General features: G+C 41.2%; 1 protein-coding gene across 1 annotated transcript in view; it reads left to right on the top strand.

Annotated features, from left to right (window-relative positions):
- imp3 (IMP U3 small nucleolar ribonucleoprotein 3) overlaps positions 1 to 24,575 on the top strand; it is a 271,163-nt gene that overhangs the window by 80,946 nt on the left and 165,642 nt on the right. Inside the window, exon 3 of the mRNA XM_072573434.1 lies at positions 18,403 to 18,477. Coding sequence (XP_072429535.1) covers positions 18,403 to 18,477 — 75 coding nt within the window. The remainder of the gene's footprint in view (positions 1 to 18,402; positions 18,478 to 24,575) is intronic.

The raw sequence follows: 24,575 nt of genomic DNA, 5'->3' as shown, positions 1-24,575 counted from the left end.
CAACATGTCCTTCCAACTTCTGTACTCAATACTGTGACCAATAAAGGAAAGCATACCAAATGCCTTCTTCATTATCCTATCTACCTGTGACTCCATTTTCAAGGAGTTATGAACCTGCACTCTGAGGTCTCTTTGTTCAGCAACACTCCTGAGGACCTTACCATTAAGTGTATGAGTCCTGCTAAGATTTGCTTTCCCAAAATGCAGCACTTCACATTTATCTGAATTAAACTCCATCTGCCACTTCTCAGACCATTGGCCCATCTGGTCCAGATCCTGTTGTAATCTGAGGTAACCCTCTTCGCTGTCCACTGTACCTCCAATTTTGGTGTCATCTGCAAACTTACTAACTGTACCTCTTATGTTCGCATCCAAATCATTTATGTAAATAACAAGAAGTAGAGGACCCAGCACTGATCCTTGTGACACTCCACTGGTCATAGGCCTCCAGTCTGAAAAACAACCTTCCATCACCACCACCCTCTGTCTTCTACCTTTGAGCCAGTTCTGTATGCCAATGGCTAGTTTTCCCTGTATTCCATGAGATCGAACCTTGCTAGCCAGTCTCCCATGGGGAACCTTGTCAAACGCCTTACTGAAGTCCATATAGATCACATCTACTGCTCTACCCTCATCAATCCTCTTTGTTACTTCTTCAAAAAACTCAATCAAGTTTGTGAGACATGATTTCCCATGCACAAGGCCATGTTGACTATCACGAATCAGTCCTTGCCTTTCCAAATACATGTACATCCTGTCCCTCAGGATTCTCTCCAACAACTTGCTTACCACCGACGTCAGGCTCACTGGTCTCTAGTTCCTTGGCTTGTCCGTACCACCCTTCTTAAACAGTGGCACCACGTTTGCCAACCTCCAGTCTTCCAGCACCTCACCTGTGACTATCGATGATACACATATCTCAGCAAGAGGCCCAGCAATCACTTCTCTAGCTTCCCACAGAGTTCTAGGGTACACCTGATCAGATCCTGGGGATTTATTCACCTTTAACCATTTCAAGACATCCAGCACTTCCTCCTCTGTAATCTGGACATTGTGCAAGATGTCACCATCTATTTCCCTACAGTCTATATCTTCCATATCCTTTTCCACAGTAAATACTGATGCATAATATTTATTTAGTATCTCCACCATTTTCTGTGGCTCCAAACAAAGGCCACCTTGCTGATCTTTGAGGGGTCCTATTCTCTCTCTCGTTACCCTTTTGTCCTTAATATATTTGTAAAAACCCTTTAGATTCTCCTTAATTCTATTTGTCAAAGCTATCTCATGTCCCCTTTTTGCCCTCCTGATTTCCCTCTTAAGTATACTCCTACTTCCTTTATACTCTTCTCAGGATTCACTCGATCTATCCTGTCTATACATGACATATGCTTCCTTCTTTTTCTTAACCAAACCCTCAATTTCTTTAGTCATCCAGCATTCCCTGTACCTACCAGCCTTCCCTTTCACCCTGACAGGAATATACTTTCTCTGGATTCTTGTTATCTCATTTCTGAAGGTTTCACATTTTCCAGCCTTCCCTTTACCTGCGACCATCTGCCTCCAATCAGCTTTTGAAAGTTCTTGCCTAATACCGTCAAATTTGGCCTTTCTCCAGTTTAGAACTTCAACTTTAGATCTGGTCTATCCTTTAGATATGGTCGCTGGCCCCAAAGTGCTCCCCCACTGACACCTCAGTCACCTGCCCTGCCTTATTTCCCGAGAGTAGATCAAGTTTTGCACCTTCTCTAGTAGGTACATCCACATACTGAATCAGAAAATTGTCTTGTACACACTTAACAAATTCCTCTCCATCCTTTAACACTATGGCAGTCCCAGTCGATGTTTGAAAAGTTAAAACCCCCTACCATAACTAACCTATTATTCTTACAGATAGCTGAGATGTCCTTTCAAGTTTGTTTCTCAATTTCCCTCTGACTCTTAGGGGGTCTATAATACAATCCCAATAAGGTGATCATCCCTTTGTTATTTCTCAGTTCCACCCAAATAACATCCCTGGATGTATTTCCGGGAATATCCTCCCTCAGCACAGCTGTAATGCTATCCCTTATCAAAACTGCCACTCCCCCTCGTCTCTTGCCTCCCTTTCTAACCTTCCTGTAGCATTTGTATCCTGGAACATTAAGCTGCCAGTCCTGCCCATCCCTCAGCCATGTTCTGTAATTGCTATGATATCCCAGTCCCATGTTCCTAACCATGCCCTGAGTTCATCTGCCTTCCCTGTTCGGCCCCTTGCATTGAAATAAATGCAGTTTAATTTATTAGTCCTACTTTGTCCCTGCCTGCCCTGACTGTTGACCCACTTCTGTTCTCAACTGTACCAGTCTCAGATTGACCTCTTACCTCACTATCTCCCTGGGTCCCACCCCCCCCCCCCCCCCCCTTACTAGTTTAAATCCTCCCAAGCAGTTCTAGCAAATTTCCCTGCCAGTATATTAGTCCCCTTCCAATTTAGGTGCAGTCCGTCCTTCTTGTACAGGTCACTTCTACCCCAAAAGAGATTCCAACGATCCAAAAATGTGAATCCGTCTCCCATACACCAGCTCCTGAGCCATGCATTCATCTGCTCTATCCTCCTATTCCTGCCCTCACTAGCTCGTAGCACTGGGAGTAATCCAGATATTACTACCCTTGAGGACCTCCTTTTTAAACTTCTGCCTAACTCTCTGTAATCTCCCTTCAGAATCTTGTGCAGAATGTTGTTCTGTTTGCATAATTCCTGTCTCCTGTGGACAAAAATTTTGTTGAATACTATTGATAAGGTAATACTCGTGTAAAAAGAGGTTAATCATCTCCCATCAGTTTTATTGATAAAAACAAGCCAGAAGATACACATTTGAATATTTATTAAATATTTTTCTATGATCATAACAAAGCTGGTTAATCTGGATATTTGAGTCGTCATCCATTTTTCAGCTCTACATTGAATTCAGTTCCCTGTTTGACTCTGATTGCTTTCAGTCAGATTCCCAGTGTACTATGTTATATCAAAGCATTCACAAATTCACCAAAATGATGCTATTATTTTGTAAAGAGCAGGACTGATTTGTGGACTCTCTCAAATGAAAGACAACGCTTCTTTTGTTGGGATTATAAACTGAAATGACATTTGGGCTGCTCTTTAGCTTAAACATCACAAGAGTTTTACAGCTTGAAATGTACATATTTTTGGCTGTGCAAGACTGTTTTGGTTTTCAGAACAGTGGGGTGGGTACTTTGACACAGAATGGCACCCTGAGTTAAGAAAATTTTTCCCAATGACAGACATCTGATTGGTTGAACTGCCGTTTCTTACAAAGCTGTAAGTACAGAGAATATGCAGACACGCAGAATCTGCAAACTGAAAACATCTCTTTCTCCCTCTCATTCTCACTGTCCATGCGAGCAAAAAGACAGAAAATCCAAAAGACCTTAAGAGAAGGAATTCTAACAAGAACAGAATGAGGTCTACTGGATCAACTATCAAAGAGAAGAATGATGATTGTTTTATACACATCACGTAATTGTTGCTGAAAAAAGAACAAATTGAGTGGCAGTTTAACCTACTGTTGAAATCAAGACTTTTGACTTCTAGAGTTATGGATCTTATAATCACTTTTGTTGTCTGTCTTCAGTGACAGACTCTCTATGTTACTTCATATTGTGTGAAGACAGCCAGTTTTTGTTGCGTAATGCTTGTCACACAAGTTTGTCATCAAATCCTTTGTGACTGAGGAAGTTACAGAGTTTTGTACTTGTGCAATTCACTGTACATTATTAGTCAATATACAAGTATTGGGCTATCCCAGATTGTAACTGATGTTCAACACTGGTTATGACTTTCCAAAGTGGAAATGGGTTGAATCAAGTGACAAAGTGTCCTGAGAATGGAAAAACAATTAACTCAGTGGAGGATAGTTTGCATCGATGTATTGTGCCAAATTAAACTTAAGTTCTTTGATCTGCAACCAATCATAACAAGTAATTATTGTATTTTACATTTAGTAGCTGGGCAAAAATATCACATCAGTGGAAGTCTTCAGATTCCTAATTACAAAGTATATTTATAAAGCTTCAGTTCTTGATTTTATTTTACTAATGTTTGCATTCCGTTGGTGCTAAATTATGACTGCGTGGCTTGGTTTTAAAAACACTTTAAACTTGTTCATGAATAAGGGTCAAGATTGCATGAAGGTAGAATAGGATAAAACCACTAATGTGGGATTTGCTTTTTCAAGAGGATCAGTGTCTGTTTGGTTTTTGTGAAAAGAATGTGCTGTTTGCATTCTTCACTCAGTGTAAGACCACTGTTCAGATGAAACGCAATGTTGGTTTATTTTAATTTGGCTAATATGGATTGGGGAGATTTGCCGGTTGTGCACATTATTTGATAAAATCCATTCTCATTTCTGTTTAGCATTTTCGCTTTTGGATTGTATGAGGTTGTGTAGTTGCTCGAAGGAGAACGCACAAGCTTGAACCACAGTTTTTAAGAACTTTGTTCCTTTGCAAATTTAATCTTATGCATTAGCTCTGTGGGTAGCATCATTTTCCATTGATTGATTTGGTGAATGTACAAAGTGGAAATTACTTCTAATTTTGCTCATAATATCTTGTGGCAGTTTGTCTGAAGGAAAAAGTATTCAACTTCTTCCTTGAACTGTTCCCTGTCAGGCTACCTCACAAAGTTCTTGAGATATGTTGACTGATGTAAATTCTATTAGCTAATTTTTGCCACTGTTTATAAAGTAATACAGATGTACAGCACGGAAACAGACCCTTCAGTCCAATTTGTCCACACCGACCAGAAATCCTAAATTAATCTCGTCCCATTTGCCAGAACTTGACCCACATCCCTCTAAACCCTTCCTATTCATGTACCCTCCAGATGCCTTTTAAATGTTGTAATTGTACCAGCCTCCACCATTTCCTCTGGCAGCTCATTCCATACACACACAACCCTCTGTTTGGAAAAAGTTGCCCCTTAGGTGCCTTTTATACCTTTCCCCTCTCACCCTAAACCTATGTTGTCTCTTTCTGGATTCCAAACCGAAGGAGTAGCCATGGGCAGCCACATGGGCCCCAGCTATGCCTACTTCTTCGTAGGATATGTGGGACAGTCCAGCTTCCGCAGCTACACTGGCACCACCCCCCACCTTTTCCTCCGCTACATCGATGACTATATCGGCGCTGCCTCGTGCTTCCACGAGGAGGTTGAACAGTTCTTCCACTTTACCAACACCTTCCACCCTGACCTCAAATTTACCTGGACCGTCTCAGACTCCTCCCTCCCCTTCCTAGACCTGTCCATTTCTATCTCGGGCGACCGAATCAACACGGACATTTACTATAAACCGACTGACTCCACAGCTACCTAGACTACACCTGCCCCCTGTAAAAACGCCATCCCATATTCCCGATTCCTTCATCTCCGCCGCATCTGCTCCCAGGAGGACCAGTTCCAATACCAGATGGCCTCCTTCTTCAAAGACTGCAATTTCCTCCCCCACAGACGTGATCGACGATGCTCTCCACCGCATCTCCTCCACTTCCTGTTCCTCCGCCCTTGAGCCCCGCCCCTCCAATCGCCACCAGGACAGAACCCCACTGGTCCTCACCTACCAACCCACCAACCTCCATATACATTGTATCATCCGTCGTCATTTCCACCACCTCCAAACGGATCTCACCACCAGGGATATATTTCCCTCCCCTCCCCTGTCAGTGTTCCGAAAAGACCACTCCCTCCGTGACTCCCTCATCAGGTCCACACCCCCCACCAACACAACCTCCACTCCCGGCACCTTCCCCTGCAACTGCAAGAAATGCAAAACTTGCGCCCCCCCCCCCCCCCCCCCCCCTTACTTCCCTCCAAGGCTCCAAGGGATATTTCCATATCCGCCACAAATTCACCTGCACCTCCACACACATCATTTACTGCATCCGCTGCACCCGATGTGGCCTCCTCTATATTGGGGAGACAGGCCGCCTACTTGCGGAACGTTTCAGAGAACACCTCTGGGACACCCACACCAACCAACCCAACCACCCCGTGGCTCAACACTTCAACTCCCCCTCCCACTCCACCAAGGACATGCAGGTCCTTGGACTCCTCCATTGCCAGACCATAACAACATGACGGTTGGTGGAAGAGCGCCTCATCTTCCGCCTAGGAACCCTCCAACCACAGGGGATGAACTCCGATTTTCTCCAGTTTCCTCATTTCCCCATCCCCCACCTTGTCTCAGTCCTAACCCTCGAACTCAGTATCACCTTCCTAACCTGCAATCATCTTCCTGACCTCTCCGCCCCCACCCCCCACTCCGGCCTATCACCCTCACCTTAACCTCCTTCCACCTATCGCATTTCCAACACTACTCCCCCAAGTCCCTCCTCCCTACCTTTTATCTTAGCCTGCTGGGCACACTTTCCTCATTCCTGAAGAAGGGCTCATGCCTGAAACGTCGATTCTCCTGCTCCTTGGATGCTGCCTGACCTGCGCTTTTCCAGCAATACATTTTCAGCTATTTCTGGATTCCCCCACCCTAGGGTAGAGACCTTGTCTATTTAGCCTATCTATGCTTCTCATGACTTTATAAACCTCTAGCCTCTGACAGTCCAGGGAAAACAGTCCCAGCTTATTGAGCCTCTCCCAATAGCTCAAATTCTCCAACTATATCAACATCCTTATAAACCTTTTCTGAACCCTTTTAAGTTTCACAACATCCTTCCAAAAGGAGGGAGATCAGAATTGCACACAATATTCCGGAAGTCATCTAACCAATGTCCTGTACAGCCACAACTTGACCTCCTAACTCCTGTACCCGATGCTCTGATCAATAAAGGAAAGCATACCAAATGCCGTCTTCACTATTCTGTCAACCTGCGACTCCACTTTCAAGGAAATATGAACCAATACTCTAAGGTCTCTTTGTTCAGCAACACTCCCAAGACCTTACCATTAAGTATATAAGTCCTGTTCTGATTTGCCATTCGAAAATGCAGCACTTCACATTTATCTAAATTAAACGCCATCTGCCACTCCTCGCCCATTGGCCCATCTAATCGAGATCCTGTTGTACTTTGAGGTAACCATTTTCGCTGTCCACTATATCTCCAATATTGGTATTATCTGCAAACTTACTAATCATACCTCCTATATTCACATCCAAATCATTTATATGAATGATGAAAAGCAGTGAACCCAGCAGTAATCTTTGTGGCACCCCACTGGTCACAGGCCTTCAGTCTGAAAAGCAACCCCCACCACCACCCACTGTTTTCTACTTTTGAGCTAGTTTTGTATCCAGATAGCTACTGCTGCATGTACTCCACGTGATCTAACTTTGCTAACCAGTCTTCCATGAGGAATCTTGTCGAGCGCCTTACTGAAGTCCATACAAATCACATCCACCGCTCTGCCCTCATTAATCCTCTTTGCTACTTCTTCAAAAAACTGAGACAAGTTACTCAGACATGATTTTCCCATGCAGAATGCCTTGTTGAGTATCCCTCATCAGTCTGTGTGCTTTTCCAAATACATCCTGTTGGTCAGGATTCCCTCCAATAATTTGCCTACCATTGAAGTCAGGCTCACTGGTCTACAGATCCCTGACTTTTCCCTTCTATCTTTCTTAAATAGTGACACCACGTTAGCCAACCTCCACTCTTCTGGCACCTCACCTGTGATTATCGATGATATAAATATCTCAGCAAGGTGCCCAACAATCATTTTCCTAGCTGTCCACAGAGTTGTAGGGTACACCTGATCAGGTCCTGGGGATTTATCCACTGTTATGCGTTTCAAGACATCCAGCACCACCACCTCTGTAATATGGGCATTTTTCAAGATGTCACCATCTGTTTCCCCACATTCTATATCTCCATGTCCTTCTCCACAGTGAACACTGACGCAAAATACTCATTTATTATCTCCCCCAGCTCATGTGGTTCCACACATAGGCTGCCTTGCTGATCTTTGAGGGGCTGTATTCTCTCCCTAGTTACCCTTTTGTCCTTCGTGTCTTGATAAAATCCCTTTGGATTCTTCTCAACCCTACTTGCCTAAACTATCTCATGTCCCCTTTTTGCTCTCCTGATTTCCCTCTTAAGTATACTCCTACTGCCTTTATATACTTTTAAGGATTCACTCAATCTCTACAGTCTATACCTGACATATGATTCCTTCTTTTTTCTTGACCAAAGTGTCAATTTCTCCAATCATCCAGGATTTCATACACCTACCAGCTGTGCCTTTCACCCTAACACGGATACACTGTCTCTCGTTACCTCATGTTTGAAGGCTCCCCATTTTCAGCTGTCCCTTTACCTGTGAATAGCCGCTCCAGATCAATTTTTGAAACTGCTTGTCTAATAGCGTCAAAATTGGCCTTTCCCCAATTTAGAATTTTAACTTTTAGATCCAGTCTATCTTTCTCCATCACCGTTTTAAAACTAGTAAAGTTTTAGTTGCTGGCCCCAAAGTGCTCCCCCAATAATAGTTCAGTTCCTGGCTTTTGCCCGAAATGTTGATTTCGAAGCTACTTGGATGCTGCCTGAACTGCTGTGCTCTTCCAGCACCACTAATTCAGTGTCTGGTTTCCAGCATCTGCAGTTATTGTTTTTACCCAGTTACTTGCCCTGCTTTATTTCCCAAGAGTAGGCCAAGTTTTGCATCTTCTCTTATAGGTACATCCACATAACTGAATCAGAAAATTTTCTTGTATACACTTAATAACTTCCTCTCTGTCTAAACCCTTAACACTATGGCATTCCCAGTCTATGTTTGGAAAGTTAAAATCCCCGACTATAACTCCCGTATCATTCTGACAGGTAACTACGATCTCCTAACAAATTTGTTTCTCAATTTCCCACTGACTATTAGGGGATGTGTCATATAACCCCAAGAAGATGATTATCCCTTTCTTCTTGCTCAGTTCCATCCAAATAACTTCCTTGGACATATTCCCAGTAATATCATCCATAAATACAGCAGTAATGCTATCCCGTATCAAAAACACCACTCTCCTTCTCTTACCCCCCTTTCTATCTTTCCTATAGCATTAGTATCCTGCATCATTCAGCTGCCAGTCCTGTCCATCCCTGAGTCACTGTAATTGCTAGGATATCCCAGTCCAATGTTCCTAACCATACCCTGAGTTCATCTGTCTTACTTGTTAGGCCTCTTGCATTGAAATAAATATGAGGCATGTTTGAGGACTTTTGGTTTATACTCGATGTTTAGAAGGAATCTAATTGCATCATGTAGAATACAGAATGACCTGGTTAGAGTAGGTGTTGGGAAGACGTTTCTTTTGGTAGGAGAGACTAGGACCTGAGGGCATAGCCTTAGAGTAAAGGTGTGAATAAGATGTATAGGGTATGAAAAGGTTGGGAAAAAGTTAAGTTTTGCGTTTTTGTGAAACAAAAGGTTCATCTAGCATGACAGATCAGATAAGAACTTAATGAGCAAGTTCTGGAGGCAAGAGTAATGGGTTAACAAGGTGGAAAAGCATTCATTATGTAAAGGCAGTTAACAAGGTGAAAAGAATTCATTATATGACGCCAGCTAACAAGGGTAAGAACATGCATTGTGCAACAGCAGATGGCTTAATCGTTACTATTGACACTCGCTGATTGTAACGGTCACCCAATCAATATGTATGTTGCCTTATCTGGGCGCTCCTCCCTGGAAATGACTGTACAACTCCTTAAGAAACTGCTGTTCACGAGAAGACTGAGAACAATGTCCATGTGCGCATGGATGATTGTTCTCTCTTCCTCCAGGGCCCGGAATGAAGATGGAGGTGGTAAAACTATAATGTCTCTCTGAGCGGTTGCTTTCACTGATATGGAGATTGGGAAACAGGACAACAAAGGGAAGGCCTTTAAGAGCGGAGATAAGGAGAAACTTCTTCAGCCAGAGAGTTGTGAGTCTATGGAATTCATTGCCAAGAAGACTGTGGAGGCCAGGTAATTGAGTATATTTAAGACTGAGATACATAAGTTCTTGAGGCTCAAGGGTTAAAGGGAGAAAGCAGGAGAATAGGATTGAGAAACTTATCAGCCATGATTGAATGGCAGAGCAGACTCGATGGGCTGAATGGCCTAATTTCTGCTCCAGTGTCTTATGGTCTAGTATTCAAATTTGTTCGTGACTCATTCTGTTCATTACATAACCCCAATTTCCATCTGTTTAATAACAACCTCTGCCTTTTGTGTTGATAACAATCACTTTCAGTTGCCTAAATTAAGTCATCTCCCCCACTCACCCATTGTACTCTATGCTACTTTCTCCCCCCCCGCCCAGCTTATTTCTCCACGCTTCAGGCCTTTACTCCTGATGAAGGGCTTTTGCCCCAAACGTCGATTTCGAAGCTACTTGGATGCTGCCTGACCTGCGGTGCTCTTCCAGCACCACTAATCCAGAATCTGGTTTCCAGCATCTGCAGTCATTGTTTTTACCTTATTTGCGATAACATCTGATCCAAAAATGATATGTAAGTGACTTATTTTCCTTTCTTGAAATTTGCAACCCCACTTCAACTCTCCCACATACATGAATTTGATTAGTTAATTATTACTACACAGCACATTACTCCAAAACTCCTGTGACACAGTTGATCCACAAATTATAGCAAAGCAAATAAAAGACTATCCTCCTGTTGGTCAGTGCAAGTTGTAGTGGCAGCATTCGTAATACATAGCTAATAAATACTTTCCTGTAATTTTATTTCTTAAATAGCCTAAGTGACAGTGGTGGATTAAAGGAGAGTATTTCCTGTGTTTATCTAAGCTTTTCTGACAAAATATCAGAATCAAGCATGCATAAAGAAATTGAAAAGTCAGAACAGTGACTGGAGAAGTGAATACGTTCACATTATCTGTTAAAAATAATTGATAAATTGGGATAAATTTAAAAATAGTTCCTGACGTCTGACATAGACCTGAATTAGGAACTCCCAGTAAATTAGAACCAAAAGAACTGTGGATATTCTGAATCAGAAACAGCAACCGGGCTGCTGGAAAAGCTCAGCAGGTCTGACAGCATCGGTGAAGATAAATTTAGAATTTGGGATTGAGGTACATAAAGAGGTGTTAGCAATTCTGGAAAGTGTGAAAATAGATAAGTCTCCATGGCCGGATTTATCCAAGGATTCTCTGCGAAGCCAGGGAGGAGATTGCCGAGCCTTTGGTTTTGATCTTTATGTCATTGTTGTCTTCAGGAATAGTCCCAGCAGACTTTAGGATAGCAAATGTTGTTCCCTTGTTCATAAAGGGGAGTAGAGACAACCCTGGAAATTATACAACTGTGAGCCTTACTTCAGTTGTGGGTAAAGTGTTGGAAAGAATTTTAAGAGATTTGTAATCATCTAGAGAGGAATAAGTTGATTAGGGATAGTCAACATGGTTTTATGAAGGGTAGTCATGCCTCACAAACCTTATTGAGTTCTTTGACAACGTGACCATACAGGTGGATGAGGGTCAAGCGTTTGAAGTGGTGTGTATATAGATTTCAGCAAGGTGTTCAATAAGGTTCCCCACAGTAGGTTAAAATATGGAGGCATGGGATTGCAGGTGATTTAGCGGTTTGGATCAGAAATTGGATAGCTGGAAGAAGACAAAGGGTGGTGATTGATGGTAAATATATATCCTGGATTACAGTTACTGGTGGTATACCGCAAGGATCTGTTTTGGGTCCACTGTTTTTGTCATTTATATAAATGATCTGGATGAGGGCACAGAAGGATGAGAGTAAGGTATGTAGAGTTGCGGACAGTGGCAAAGGATGTTGTAGGTTACAGAGAGACATAGATAAGCTGCAGAGCTGGCCTGAGAGGTGGCAAATGGAATTTAATGAGGAAACGTGTGAGGTGATTCACTTTGGAAGGAGTAACAGGAATGCAAAGTACTGGGCTAATGGTCAGATTCTTGGGTAGTGTAGATGTGCAGAGGGATCTGTGTCCAGGTACATAGATCCTTGAAGGTTGCCACCCAGGTTGGTAGCCATATGTCGTCTTATCAACCCTCCGGTAACAGCATCAAAATATAGTCAAGAATCAATGTACCAGATTATTAAAAAAATTGCTTGATTCCACGTACTTTGGTTTTGTGCCATGTGCTAGTTTAGTGTAGCTAAAATAGTGCTTCAAATTCATCCTTTCAGTTTCACCACCAATGATTAAAACCATTAGTGTTTTAACATTAAGCTTAATACAATTACTCCAGAGTTTGCCTCAGTTAAGAGTACAATAACTGGATTAGTGGTGCTGGAAGAGCACAGCAGTTCAGGCAGCATCCAACGAGCAGCGAAATCGACGTTTCGGGCAAAAGCCCTTCATCAGGGCTTTTGCCCGAAACGTCGATTTCGCTGCTCGTTGGATGCTGCCTGAACTGCTGTGCTCTTCCAGCACCACTAATCCAGTATTTGCTTTCCAGCATCTGCAGTCATTGTTTTTACCAAAGAGTACAATAAGTCAGAACTTTACTGTTATCGGAAAATGCTGGAAATACTCAGCTGGTTAGGCACCAGTGGAGAGAGAAAATAATTCGTGTCTCACATTGATGACCTTTGTAGTGATTGGAACCAGGTGGACTTGGTCGACTATGAAGTTCTTGATTGGGGTTGTTAACCTGGCCAATCAGGGAAGTCCTGACTGACCGACATTAACGGAGTTTAGAATCTGCTCAGTTCAGGGGATTGAATACAGAGGAACCTTGATTACCCAGCATTTGATTAACTGAATTTTGGATTATCTGAACAAGGTCCCGATGCTTGGCTAACTATGTTATCTGGTATTAAATTAACTGAATGAAATAATCCCGCCCATGTCCTTTGGATAATCGAGGTTCCTCTGTATTAGCTGGCTGGCTGACGACGGCCAGTGTACTGTGGACAAGTATATAAAGGAAGATTTGGAGACAGGATACCGGCCTTTGTGCAGGTATTTCACCTTTCATTATGAATGTGAAATATCACAGTTGTAAAGTTTTAAGCAACTGCAGAGGTAGAGAGCGGCAAAGAACATAAAGACAGCTGTGAGATAGTGTCTCTTTAAGTGGCTATCGGAACAGAATCTGTTGTCACAATTTTAATGTCCAATTCCGTAAGCAGTTGAATGCCTTGTCAGCAAGCAAGTATTGGTCGAAAGTAAGGCAATATATGATAAAGTAGGGATGATGGTACCATGCAAAAGTGGGTACAAATGAGACAGGTAAAAAATTTAAAGGTGGAGTAACTAGAAACCAAAGGTTTCATGTGCTGAAAAGGAGTGCTCAGAAACAAAAACAAATTGCTGGAGAAATTCAGCAGGTACGGTAACATCTGTTTCCAGTCCTGTGACTCTTCAGTTTGTGTTCGAATCTGTGTTTGGCCTCCAGTACAGAGGAGACAATATTAGGAGCAGAGATTGTTTTCCTAAATGAATGAAGTACATGTAAATTGTTGATTCACCTGAAAAGTGGGGTTTTGGGACCACTTTGGATAGGGAGGATATTCAAGGGCAGCTGTTGGATTTCCTGAGCTTCGATGTGAATAGAATGGTGCGTTTGACATTATGAAGTCGCCCAACACATTGTGAAGGGACAGGCCCATTGTGGAATGGATCCTTTGGGGAAAGAGATGAGGTGTTGAAAAACATGAGTAGATGTAGGCCATACTGTCCATTGAGCCCATTTTGTGACTCAGTGAACTTCTGACTGAACTTGTACATTAACTTCCCTTTCCTTCCGTATTCCTTGATTCCCAAGTGACATAGTTAGAACAGATGTGAGACGAGGATCTCGGCAAATCCCTGGCAGAACCTGTATTAAAATGGAGTCAGTGAACTTACAGTAGATATTAGTTGAAACCCTATCACCAGAAAGGGAGATGGAGAAGTCAAGAAAAGATGTGAAGATGAAGCAGTGATTGACCCGTATTTCATTCAATCTCGTCTCCCCTATTCGCTATTCACTCTGTCATCTCCTCTAACTGGGGAGATGAAATGCAGACTGAGTGAATGCTTTGCAGAGCAGCTCGATTTTGTCTGCAATAATGACCCTGAGCTTCCAGTTGTTGCTCCTTAAACAGACAAACATCTTACCATGCCAGCATTTCTGTCACTGGCCTGCTGCAATGTTCAATCGAGTCTCAGTGCAAGCTTGAAGGACAACTCTCACTTTCCATTTAGGACTCTGCAGTCTCTAGGACTCAACGATCGAGTTCAATAACTTTAGAAGCTGATTCCATCTTTCCATTTTTTTTACCCACCCTACATCTGGTCCTGTTATGATATAGGTTTCTTTTTGCGCAGTCACCCATTCCCATTCAGGTTTTCTTCTGTCCTGGCCTCCTACCCATATTCTCCTTGTTTACAACCCTTTCTTATCTTTCTCTTTCTGGGCTCAAATTTCCCCCTCTCCTGTCTGTCTCCACTCCTGCTCCCAGCTCCATCTTCAGCATAATTACTCCCTTTTCCTAGCTGCTAACAGTTCTGATGAAGAATAACCGGACTTGAAACATTGGCTTTGCTGTTTCCCCTTTCATGCTCCACGCCTGCTCCCAGCGTCATCTTCAGCATAATTGCCACCTTTTTCTCGCTGCTAACAGTTCTGGTTAAGGGTGACCGGACTTGATACATTGGTTTTGCTGTTCCCCACAGATGCTGCCAGACTTGCTCAGTTTAACCAGCAATTTCCGATTTTGATTCAGTTGAAACCGTCCAACTGGTACAGCTCCCTCCTTCCCCTGTATCATGTATATCTTCTTCCTAACTTGTGATTTGTGCATGAACATTTTTAGGACCCCTGTACCAGAGCACTGTGCATTGTCTAGACATGTAAAAGATTGGCTTTTCTATTTTTCACAACAAAACAGATAACAACATGTCTTCCCACATGATCTACCTGCCAAACTTTTGCCCATTCGCTTCACCTGTCTTTACCTTTTACAGACTTTGTGTCCTCCTCACAACTTGCTTTCCTGCCTATCTTTGTACCCTCAATAACTTGGCTAAAGCACATGTGGCCCCTTCATTCAAATGATTAATATTGATTGTAAATTGTTGGCCAACCTGCGAATGAGCCATTTATCTTGACTTTTTTTAGTAGCCAGCTGATCCTCAATGTATGCTAATATACTGCAACGAACACTAACTAGCTTTTAGCTTATGCAATCACATCTTATGAGGCACGTTATTGAATGCCTTTTGGAAATCCAAACACACAACATCATCTGGTTCCTCTTTATCCATCATGCTAGTTACGTACTCAGAACTTGTAATAAATTTGTCAAACATAAAACCATGTTGACTCTGCCTATTCATACTTCGCTTTTCTAAATTTCCCAACTTTACCTTTTTAATAATTAAATAGCGTTTTCACAATGATAAAAGTTAGGCGCATGTGCTGTTTGCGAGACTTTGCATGAACTTTTTTCCTGCAAAATAGTGGTTATTTCTGTCTGTCCTCGTCTTCTAGAAGAGAGGTTTCAGATACACTGCTTTCTAGTCAGATGAGAGGAAGACAGCCATAGAGCTTTAGCTTTTTCAAGACTGCTGAAAGATATGAACAACAACATTTTGAATGAGCACAAACTTACATGGGATGGAAAAAGAAATATTGACCATTGAAACACTCAAGTGTAGAGGTAACAAAGACATAGATTTCAGCACAGGTGAGCTGTGGCAGGGCTGGAGTTGAACAATGTTATGGAATTGAAAATAGGTAACCTTGGTGATTATGTGGATATAAGATTTGAAACTCGCCTTCGGGTCAAACATAACATTGAGTTTGTTCATGTTCTTATGCAACTTAGTACAGTTGCCAAGAAAGGAAACTGTGGTTAGGAATTGGACAATGTTGTGGGGACCAAAGGCTGGTTGAGAGAGAGATAATTGGAGATAGGAATTGAGTTTTTCAAGCTAGTAGCTCTTAATGAAAAAAGATCTAGAGGCTGAGGCCGGGGGAGGGGGTGGCGGGTCCAGGTGGATGAAGTTTCTGAAGATGAGAGGAAAGGGTCAGCTATATACGGGTGCAGTCAAAGACTATCAGTCAAAGAAATAGGCATAGTGGATTTCGGAGAAGAGCTCAGCATTGTACAGAGCTTGAAATTTGATAATGTGATGTCTTAGAGAACAAAGCTGAGACCTTTTGTGGGATCTGATGTTTCATGTTAGGAGAAGGAAGACTAATAGAGATAATGAAAATGTGACCTAAATTCAAATTGAAGAAGGGATGGGTAATTATTGTAATGTTGAATGTTTTATATTAGCTCATTTAATGAATAAATATAAAATGGAGAGAGGATAACCTAAAGAGAATGAACTTAATTGTGTTGGATTTAATATTGAAAAAGGAGTAGATAAAGAGAGGTACTTCTCATATCAGTTGAACACTCTTTGATAATCTATGGTGTGAAACATTTACTATGTGTGCAGTTTTGTGTGTGGAATCAGCGTTTGACTGATTAAACAGTGATTTAAGTTCGAATCCGAGTATATCGTAACCATGTCCTCTCTACCTCCGCTTTCTCTCTACCATGCTGTTTGTGAGACTTTGCATGAACTTTTTTCCTGCAAAATAGTGGTTATGCTTCAGAAGTAGGTATTATGGTTGTCAGATGTCTTAGGAAGTCCTAAGAATGTGATAGCTGCCAGACAAACAGAAGTTCTTTCTCCATTAACTCTGTTACCATTGTCCTTTTGGGCTGATGTTTTATCATAGTGAGAGAGAGAGAAAGTGAGATGAGGTCAATATTTGCTAGACACATGAAGTGTGCTATATTTCCTGAACACAAGAGTTGATAATGCTGGCTCTGGATATAGTTTTAAAATTAGCCTGTTGGTGCATTGAGTAAAAGGGGAACTTAGTACATAGAAACTTTGTGAAGCAAAATATTTTTTGCATCATATTTTATGTGCAGTCAGCTATTAAAATAGTGACTTGTCAGAACTGTTTGACACGGCAAGTCAGAATTAGTATGCACTGGAGGAACTCGATGGCTCAGTGTATGAAAATACTAAGGCTTGGATGATGCCAAAATAAAAAGGCATCCAAGTTCCACAGTTTTTCATGCCACTCAGTATTTTGACTGCTACATAGTATACTACAGTAAACAGCTAAGGCTTCTTGGGCAGTAACAAACAGTAACCAACAAACTCCAATTCCCTAGAATCTCAAGGGTAGAAGGTGCATTGTGAGCATCACATTTGTGTCACGCACAGTTCTAATTTGGACTCATCATTGCTGAGTCACAATCCTAGAATTTCCTATCATTGTGAGAATAACATCAATACGCAGACTGCAGAGGTTTCGGGAGAAGGGTAATCACTATCATTTCACAATTCAGAATAAGAAATTAATCCTGTCCTTGCTAGTAATGACCACATCTGAACACTAATTTAAAAAAGAAGTTCCCTTAACTCTTTCTTGATTTTTGACACTCTCTCCCCTTTGCAGAACCCAGAAATATGCCCCAGCTGTGTCACGTTGTCTTCTGTTGGTATGATATTGTTGCATATGTTATGCATTTTATGAATGACCTTCTCTGTGCTATAGACATTTCTCTCTTTGCAAGCGTACTAATGTTCACCAAGCTCATCTTATGGTGTACAGAGTTAAAAATCATACAACACCAGATTATAGTCCAACAGGTTTAAATGGAAGCACACTAGCTTTCGGAGTGCTGCTCCTTCATCAGGTGGTTGTGGGTGAATGAAGGAGCGGTGCTCTGAAAGCTAGTGTGCTTCCAATTAAACCTGTTGGACTATAACCTGGTGTTGTGTGATTTTTAACTTTGTACACCCCATCCCAACACCGGCATCTCTATATCATGACATCTTATGGTGGGTTATCAAGTTTTTAATTCAAATGGTTTTGACTGGAATGTGAAACAGATCCCTGAAGTGAAAGACCATCTGGAGATGTTGCAATTTTTTGCATCACCTGCTGTGGAGAGATGCCTTTTAGTTTTAGAAGATTTAAAAAAAATACTTTTAGATGAGATGGTGCGTGACCGGAATTTGTACTAGTTAGTTCTGTACGCGTAAATGTGAGTAAGCATTTTCCATTCCAGAGAATTCAAGCATTCTCACTTCAGTTTCTTCCTCTGCAAATGCTATCAAATCTGCTGGGATTTTTTTCCCAGATTTCCAGTGCCTGAAATATTTCACCTTGATTCTCTGTTTAGGTCCTGGTGAATACAGAACTTCAGCCCAATGTTTCAGATAATGATTGAGGATATGTGTTCAGGCTCAGCAATGATTTACAGAGAGAATGGTTTGTGTTATTCGTACTTTGACAGCATTTGATACTACTAGAGTGCGAGAAGTTGTGTCTTAACACTGGAAAATTGTATGGAGGAGTTAGTTCCTATTTCATGGAATTATGTCCATTTAATTTTGGCCCTGTTATTAATTTCAGGTATTCAGCAGGCCTGATCCCCACAAAGCAAGGACTGCACCTTTGTGAGAGAGTGTCAGCTTCATCTTTCTGCAGGTATAAATTTATCACATGATCATTTACAATGAGACTATGGCGCAATATGATTTTTAACATTGTCGTGTATTTGCAATCATATAGAAATCACTACCAATTGCTCATTAGCAATTAATTCATATTCATATTCCGTATTGTATTGACCTTTTTTCTATATTAGCAGTGTGATATGAAAGTTGTGTCTAATTTGTTTGGTATGGTATGGATTTTGATCCATGATAAATTTGCTGAAATAAATAACTTAGAAGAGAGAGAACAAATTTGAAAATGATGATTGACGAAAATTGCTCTCTGTCTGAGAACAGGGTAGTAACATTCGCTATAGTCCTGTGAGAACCTTTTAACAATAAAGCTTGTTAACTTATTTTCTGAGAGTGAATTCAGTTTTCTTTGCTACCTCTGATTTACAACGATGTTATGTTTAAATTCCAAACCTCTGTTAAATTGCACTCATAATCTAAATGCTATGCAAAGTGCTTATTTAGCTAGGAAGAAATTGGATTCAGTCAATTTAACATTTCACGTCATGGAAGGATTATTAGAACTTTTGTTTTAGTCAGCGACGAGTATAAATTGACTTGGGAAGACAACAATCTTCCTGATTTGAGTCCTGATTCTTCATTAAAAGTTGAAAAACATACTTGTGGATGGAGACAAGTTGAGGACAATGGACCTCTTGAGAGTCTGCATTGCCCAAGCTTTACTACTGATCTTCCCCAAGGTCTCATTCCCTCTGACACTTCTATTTCCATTTCTTCCTGGTATCAAGACTGTGGTGCTGTTTCACCTCATGCCTTGAATGCTGCCCTATTGCATTGAGTTAAATCCAGTGAATGTTTCTAAGTTTAGTAATATTTGGATTGCTGTCAGAACAAAACATCATCATAAAAAGGGTTACTAATTAAGAAATCAAATTACTAATTACGAAATCAAATGAACAAATAATGAAAAATAATGCAATATAGAAGTAGCAGTGGAAATAAGATAGATTCAAAATACAAGTGTTTTCAAATTTGTTCTTAAAAGACTGCTTAGAAATTTCAGTTTTTTTTAAGAGTGCATGTATAGTGTACTTTAATAGGTATTGAAGACACAGGGTATTTTGTCTTGAAATGTGTACGTTAGATTGGAGATATGATTCCCGAACATGCTAATTTAGGAAGATGGTGAATAGTGGCAGGGACTATTGGTTTAAAAAAAACAAATTGGTGGATTTTGAAAGCCGCCGTTCTGGCTTTAATGAAAAGTTAGTAACTACTTCAATTAAACTAAAAAAAAAAGCTCTGAGAGAATTAGAATAATCCGAATGTTCAATTCTGTCCTAATCCAGTGCATAAAAGTTTGATTTATAAGAATAATTAGATGGTGTTTAGAAACAGGAATTCAGGTTAACTTTCAGTTCTCTCATCTGTGGATATTAAGACCAATAGTATTTTTTCTGGTTCCTTGATCAACTGACTTGGTACATTTGTTGGAAGGTGCTAGTATCTTGCTCATCACACCATCTGATGGTCTGCATTAACTGAGCCACTGGTCAGCTGAGTTTTGCTTAACTTTGTTTCCTAAGGAGTGGTACACACTTCATTTATTTGTTTCTGTTACGTTTATGCCTCATTCAAAAGATGTAATCAAATAATTGAATTTTTAGTCGACTACTAGAGTTGGACACATTAGACATCATTGAGTTTGACCAATTTTGACAGCATGTTAGGCTGATCAGCCACAGAGTATTTGTATCTCACAAGCTCACTAAAAATGCATAATTCTACAAAAAGAACAGAAGAAAAATAAGAACTTGTATTTAAATAATTGGGGTTACCTCAATGCAAGGAGGATATTTGCGATGGAATCTGATAGGAATAAAAGATAGAGGAGAAAGAGGGGGCAGAGAGAATGAGGGTGTTAGAGTTAGGGATGGAATCAGTACAGAGTTTAACAGGTAGAAAGGAAGGTTAAAAGATTAAGGTGAAAGCAGCATTGATGGGGAAGAGGAAATCTTTTTCGTCAGTTGCTCAATTCATGGTTGATGAAAGGTAGCACACCTTCTCAATCTTCCTTCTTGCATCTTGTCACCCACCTTGCTTCAAAATCATTTTTTTCTTTGTGAAGCAGGGCTTGCCGCCATGGGTGGTTCAATGTACTCTCTTCCCAGCTCTTGCAGTCAAAGCCAGTCTTCACGAGGTGGACGTTCATGATATCCTTGAAATACTTCCAATGGCTGCTTCTGTGAACATAGACCAGATGCCTCAAAGTGGTTCACAATCAATGGCTTACTTTTGAAGTTAGTCATTGTTGTAATATAAGGGCATGGTGCAGCCGACTTGGACATGGCAAAGTCCTTGTTAAATGACCAGCTAATTTGTTTATTATGTGATGTTGACTGAGAGATTGGCCTGGACACCAATAATTGTAGTCCTCTTTGAGGGATCTTTTGTGCCTTTCTGAAAATGCAGTTTGGCCCTCTGTTTAACATCTATTTTGAAAGATAACACCGCTAACAATGTAGTATTTCTTTTTCTTGCTTTTCTTATTGATTTCCCTGCTTAAGGATCCACAACATTGTAACCTTGAGGCAAGAACTGAATGGCAACAGAAAATAAAGACTCTTGTGATTGCTTCTGCTAACCATATGGTGACTTGGCAAATTAGGAATCCATGCTTAACTAGTATGAGTGTTAAATGATAAGGTATATGCTTTGGATAGTGGCAGACATTAAGCTGTCGAATGGGCTTAGAGTTGGTGACAGTATATGTTTCCATCAATCTTCTATCAAGACACAAGTTTCAAATAATTTGGGAATATTCTTGATGCAAAAACAGCAGTTTCCTAACCAATAAACCTTAGACAGGAACTTTTCAGAAATTCACGTCTGGACTAATCAGCTCTAGCTGGTGGTGAGCTCGAAGTTGGGAACAGCATTGAATTAGGTGGTATAATGGCAGTGTCTGAAGACAAATTCAGGGTCGGAGGATCCATTATCAACCTTTCTGCCTTGCTACAAATGAGGTCCTTCAATGGCTAATTGATGGCCACTTAAGGTAAACAGATGAGCTGATAAGGTTTTGTACTCCCAGATCATGGAGGACCCATAACTAATTTGGGTTCACAGGTTGGGACTTACAAAGAGAGGGGTATCAGAAGTAAGGGGAGGTGGGCGGCTGTCAGCAGGGCCCACCTTCCCAATGTCAAGTCCCTAGTCGTTCTCTAGTGTAGAGAAAAGACCTCTCTCTTCATGTGTTCGTTTTGGACTGGTTTCTCCTGATGTACATGGATCTCAGAGCAGAGTCTGTGTGATGGTTCAATTCCTGGCATGTGATGAAATGCTTCCTGAGATGTGTGTTGATTGGCGAGTGAATTTGAGCAAATACGGAAAGCATTTAGTATGTACAAGTTCTATTTACCTTGAAATAGAGCAAAAACAAAAATCTTGCATGAAACTTCAAGCTGCCAAGATAGCTGTTTGTAAACCTTCAGTTTACTGCACATTGCATACTTACAGAGTAACCTTTCCAGTGCATCAAATAAAATATTGTCATTATATGCTATGCTTCTATGCCACACCCAATGCTTCTGAGTCAGCTCGAAACAGGAAGCTGTATTCAATTTTGCAATAAATCTCCTTTGCAAAGTTAATGCAATTGTTGTACAAGACAGTGGGAAACAAAACAACAACTAATATTTATATAAAATAGATGTGTGTTCCAAGCTGTGCATGCAGAAAATTAAATATTCAGCTAAGGGAGAAAGGAATGTATCGGGTGGGGTGATCAAAAACCTGTACAACCAGTTAGGTTTTAAGGAAGATTTTAAATGAGAGAGAGATATAAAATGTAAATATAAAATTTGTGGTGAGAGCCATTTGGAGAGGTGGGGGAAGGTGCCAGGGTTAGAGGAGGGTACAGAGGTGAAGGAGTTTATGGTGAGAGGGTATTGATGGAGGAGAAATTTAGGGTGAGAAAATCGAGGAAGATGGGCTTTAGGTGAGTGGCAAGGGCAGATGCTGGGAGCTTTGAAGTCAGGGTTGCAATGGAATTCACTCATTTCAATTCACCCTTTTCTTAACATTTGTTTGTTTAATTAGTTATTTATTTCCCCCAACCATTATCTCATTGGCCAAAGAGTTGCACTTTTCATCCCATTGTTCACCAAGTTCCTTTGCTGCACCATTATCAGCTGACCTTTCCAGAAACCTGATAAATAAAAATTCTACAATTGAAAAGACAAATGACTGTAATGCACTTTTCCAGAGAATTTGTTCTGTTACTTCCAGCAAAGTAAATGATTTGTGCTGTTAGTTACAGTTTTGATGTGCAAAAAGTATAAATTCTAAGATGGCATATTTTGAAGTAAAAGTTGACATCTATTATTTTCCCCTTAGTCCACTCCATTTTTGGTTTTCCCAGTAATGTGAAGGTATGTCTTTTTCTGAAAAGTGTTCTCAAGACCTCTTCCATCAACTGTTTAGGAATTCCTGCCAGCTTTGTGTCCAGGATGCTGTAGTTTTGTTCATTCTTTCAGGTAATTAGAGATCACAGTGTCAGACAGCATAAACAGCAAGTGATACAGAGCTAAGTGATCCCATGTCCAATGGATCAGATCTAAACTCTGCAGTCCTGTCACAACCAGTTGTGAATGGTGGTGGACAATTAAACAACTCCACAAATATCCCCATCTCAATGACAGAAGATCCCAACACATCAGTACAAAAGATCAGGCTGAAGCATTCACAACACTCTTTGGCCAGAAGTGAATGATCCGTCTTGGTCTCCTCCAGTGGCCCTCAGCATCACAGATGCCAGCCTTCAGCCAATTTGATTCATTCCCTGTGAAATCCAGAAACAGTTGGAGGTACTGGATGCTGCAAAAGTTATAGGCCCTGAACATTTTGACATTAATACTGAAGACTTGTACTCCAGAACTTACTCCACACCCCTAGCCAAGCTGTTTCAGTGCAGCTACAAGGTGAAAAATTGCCCATTATATCATAGAGCCATAGAGATGTACAGCATGGAAACAAACCCTTCGGTCCAACCCATCCATGCTGACCAGATTTCCCAACCCAATCCAGTCCCACCTGCCCGCACCCGGCCAATATCTCTCCAAACCCTTCCTATTCATATACCCATCCAAATGCCTCTTAAATGTTGTAATTGTACCAGCCTCTACCACATCCTCATTCCATACACGTACCACCCTCTGGGTGAAAAGGTTGCCTCGTAGGTCTCTTTTTTCCTATCTTTCCCCTCTCACACTAAACCTATGCACTCTAATTCTGGACTCCCCGACTCCAGGGAAAAGACTTTTCCTATTTTATTCCTGATGAAGGGCTTTTGCCCGAAACATCAATTTTACTGCTCCCCGGAGGCTACCTGAACTGCTGTGCTCTTCCAGCACCACTAATCCAGAATCTGGTTTCCAGCATCTGCAGTCATTGTTTTTACTTTTCCTATTTACCCTATCCATGCCCCTCAATTTTGTAAACCTCTATAAGGTCACCCTCAGCCTCCCATGCTCCAGGGAAAACAGCCCCAGCCTGTTCAGCCTCTCCGTATAGCTCAACTCCTCCAACCCTGGCAACATTCTTGGAAATCTTTTCTGAACCCTTTCAAGTTTCACAACATCTTTCTGATAGGAAGGAGACCAGAATTGCATGCAATATTCCAACAGTGGCCTTACCAATGTCCTGTACAGCCGCAACATGACCTTCCAACTCCTGTACTCAATACTGTGGCCAATAAAGGAAAGCATACCAAACGCCGCCTTCACTATCCTATCTACCTGCGACTTCACTTCCAAGGAGCTATGAACCTGCACTCCAAGGTCTCTTTGTTCAGCAACACTTCCTTGGACCTTACCATTAAGTGTATAAGTCCTGCTAAGATTTGCTTTCCCAAAATGCAGCACCTCACATTTATCTGAATTAAACTCCATCTGCAACTTCTCAGACCATTGGCCCATTTGGTCCAGATCCTGTTGTAATCTGAGGTAAAACTCTTCGCTGTCCACTGTACCTCCAATTTTGGTGTCATCTGCAAACTTACTAACTGTACCTCTTATGCTCGCATCCAAATCATTTAAAAAATGACAAGAAGTAGAG

This window comes from Chiloscyllium punctatum, chromosome 7 (assembly GCF_047496795.1).
Source record: "Chiloscyllium punctatum isolate Juve2018m chromosome 7, sChiPun1.3, whole genome shotgun sequence".
In the NCBI taxonomy this organism is placed as follows: domain Eukaryota; kingdom Metazoa; phylum Chordata; class Chondrichthyes; order Orectolobiformes; family Hemiscylliidae; genus Chiloscyllium; species Chiloscyllium punctatum.
Note: the sequence above shows the minus strand (reverse complement) of the source record. Positions and strands in the feature narration are given on the sequence as shown.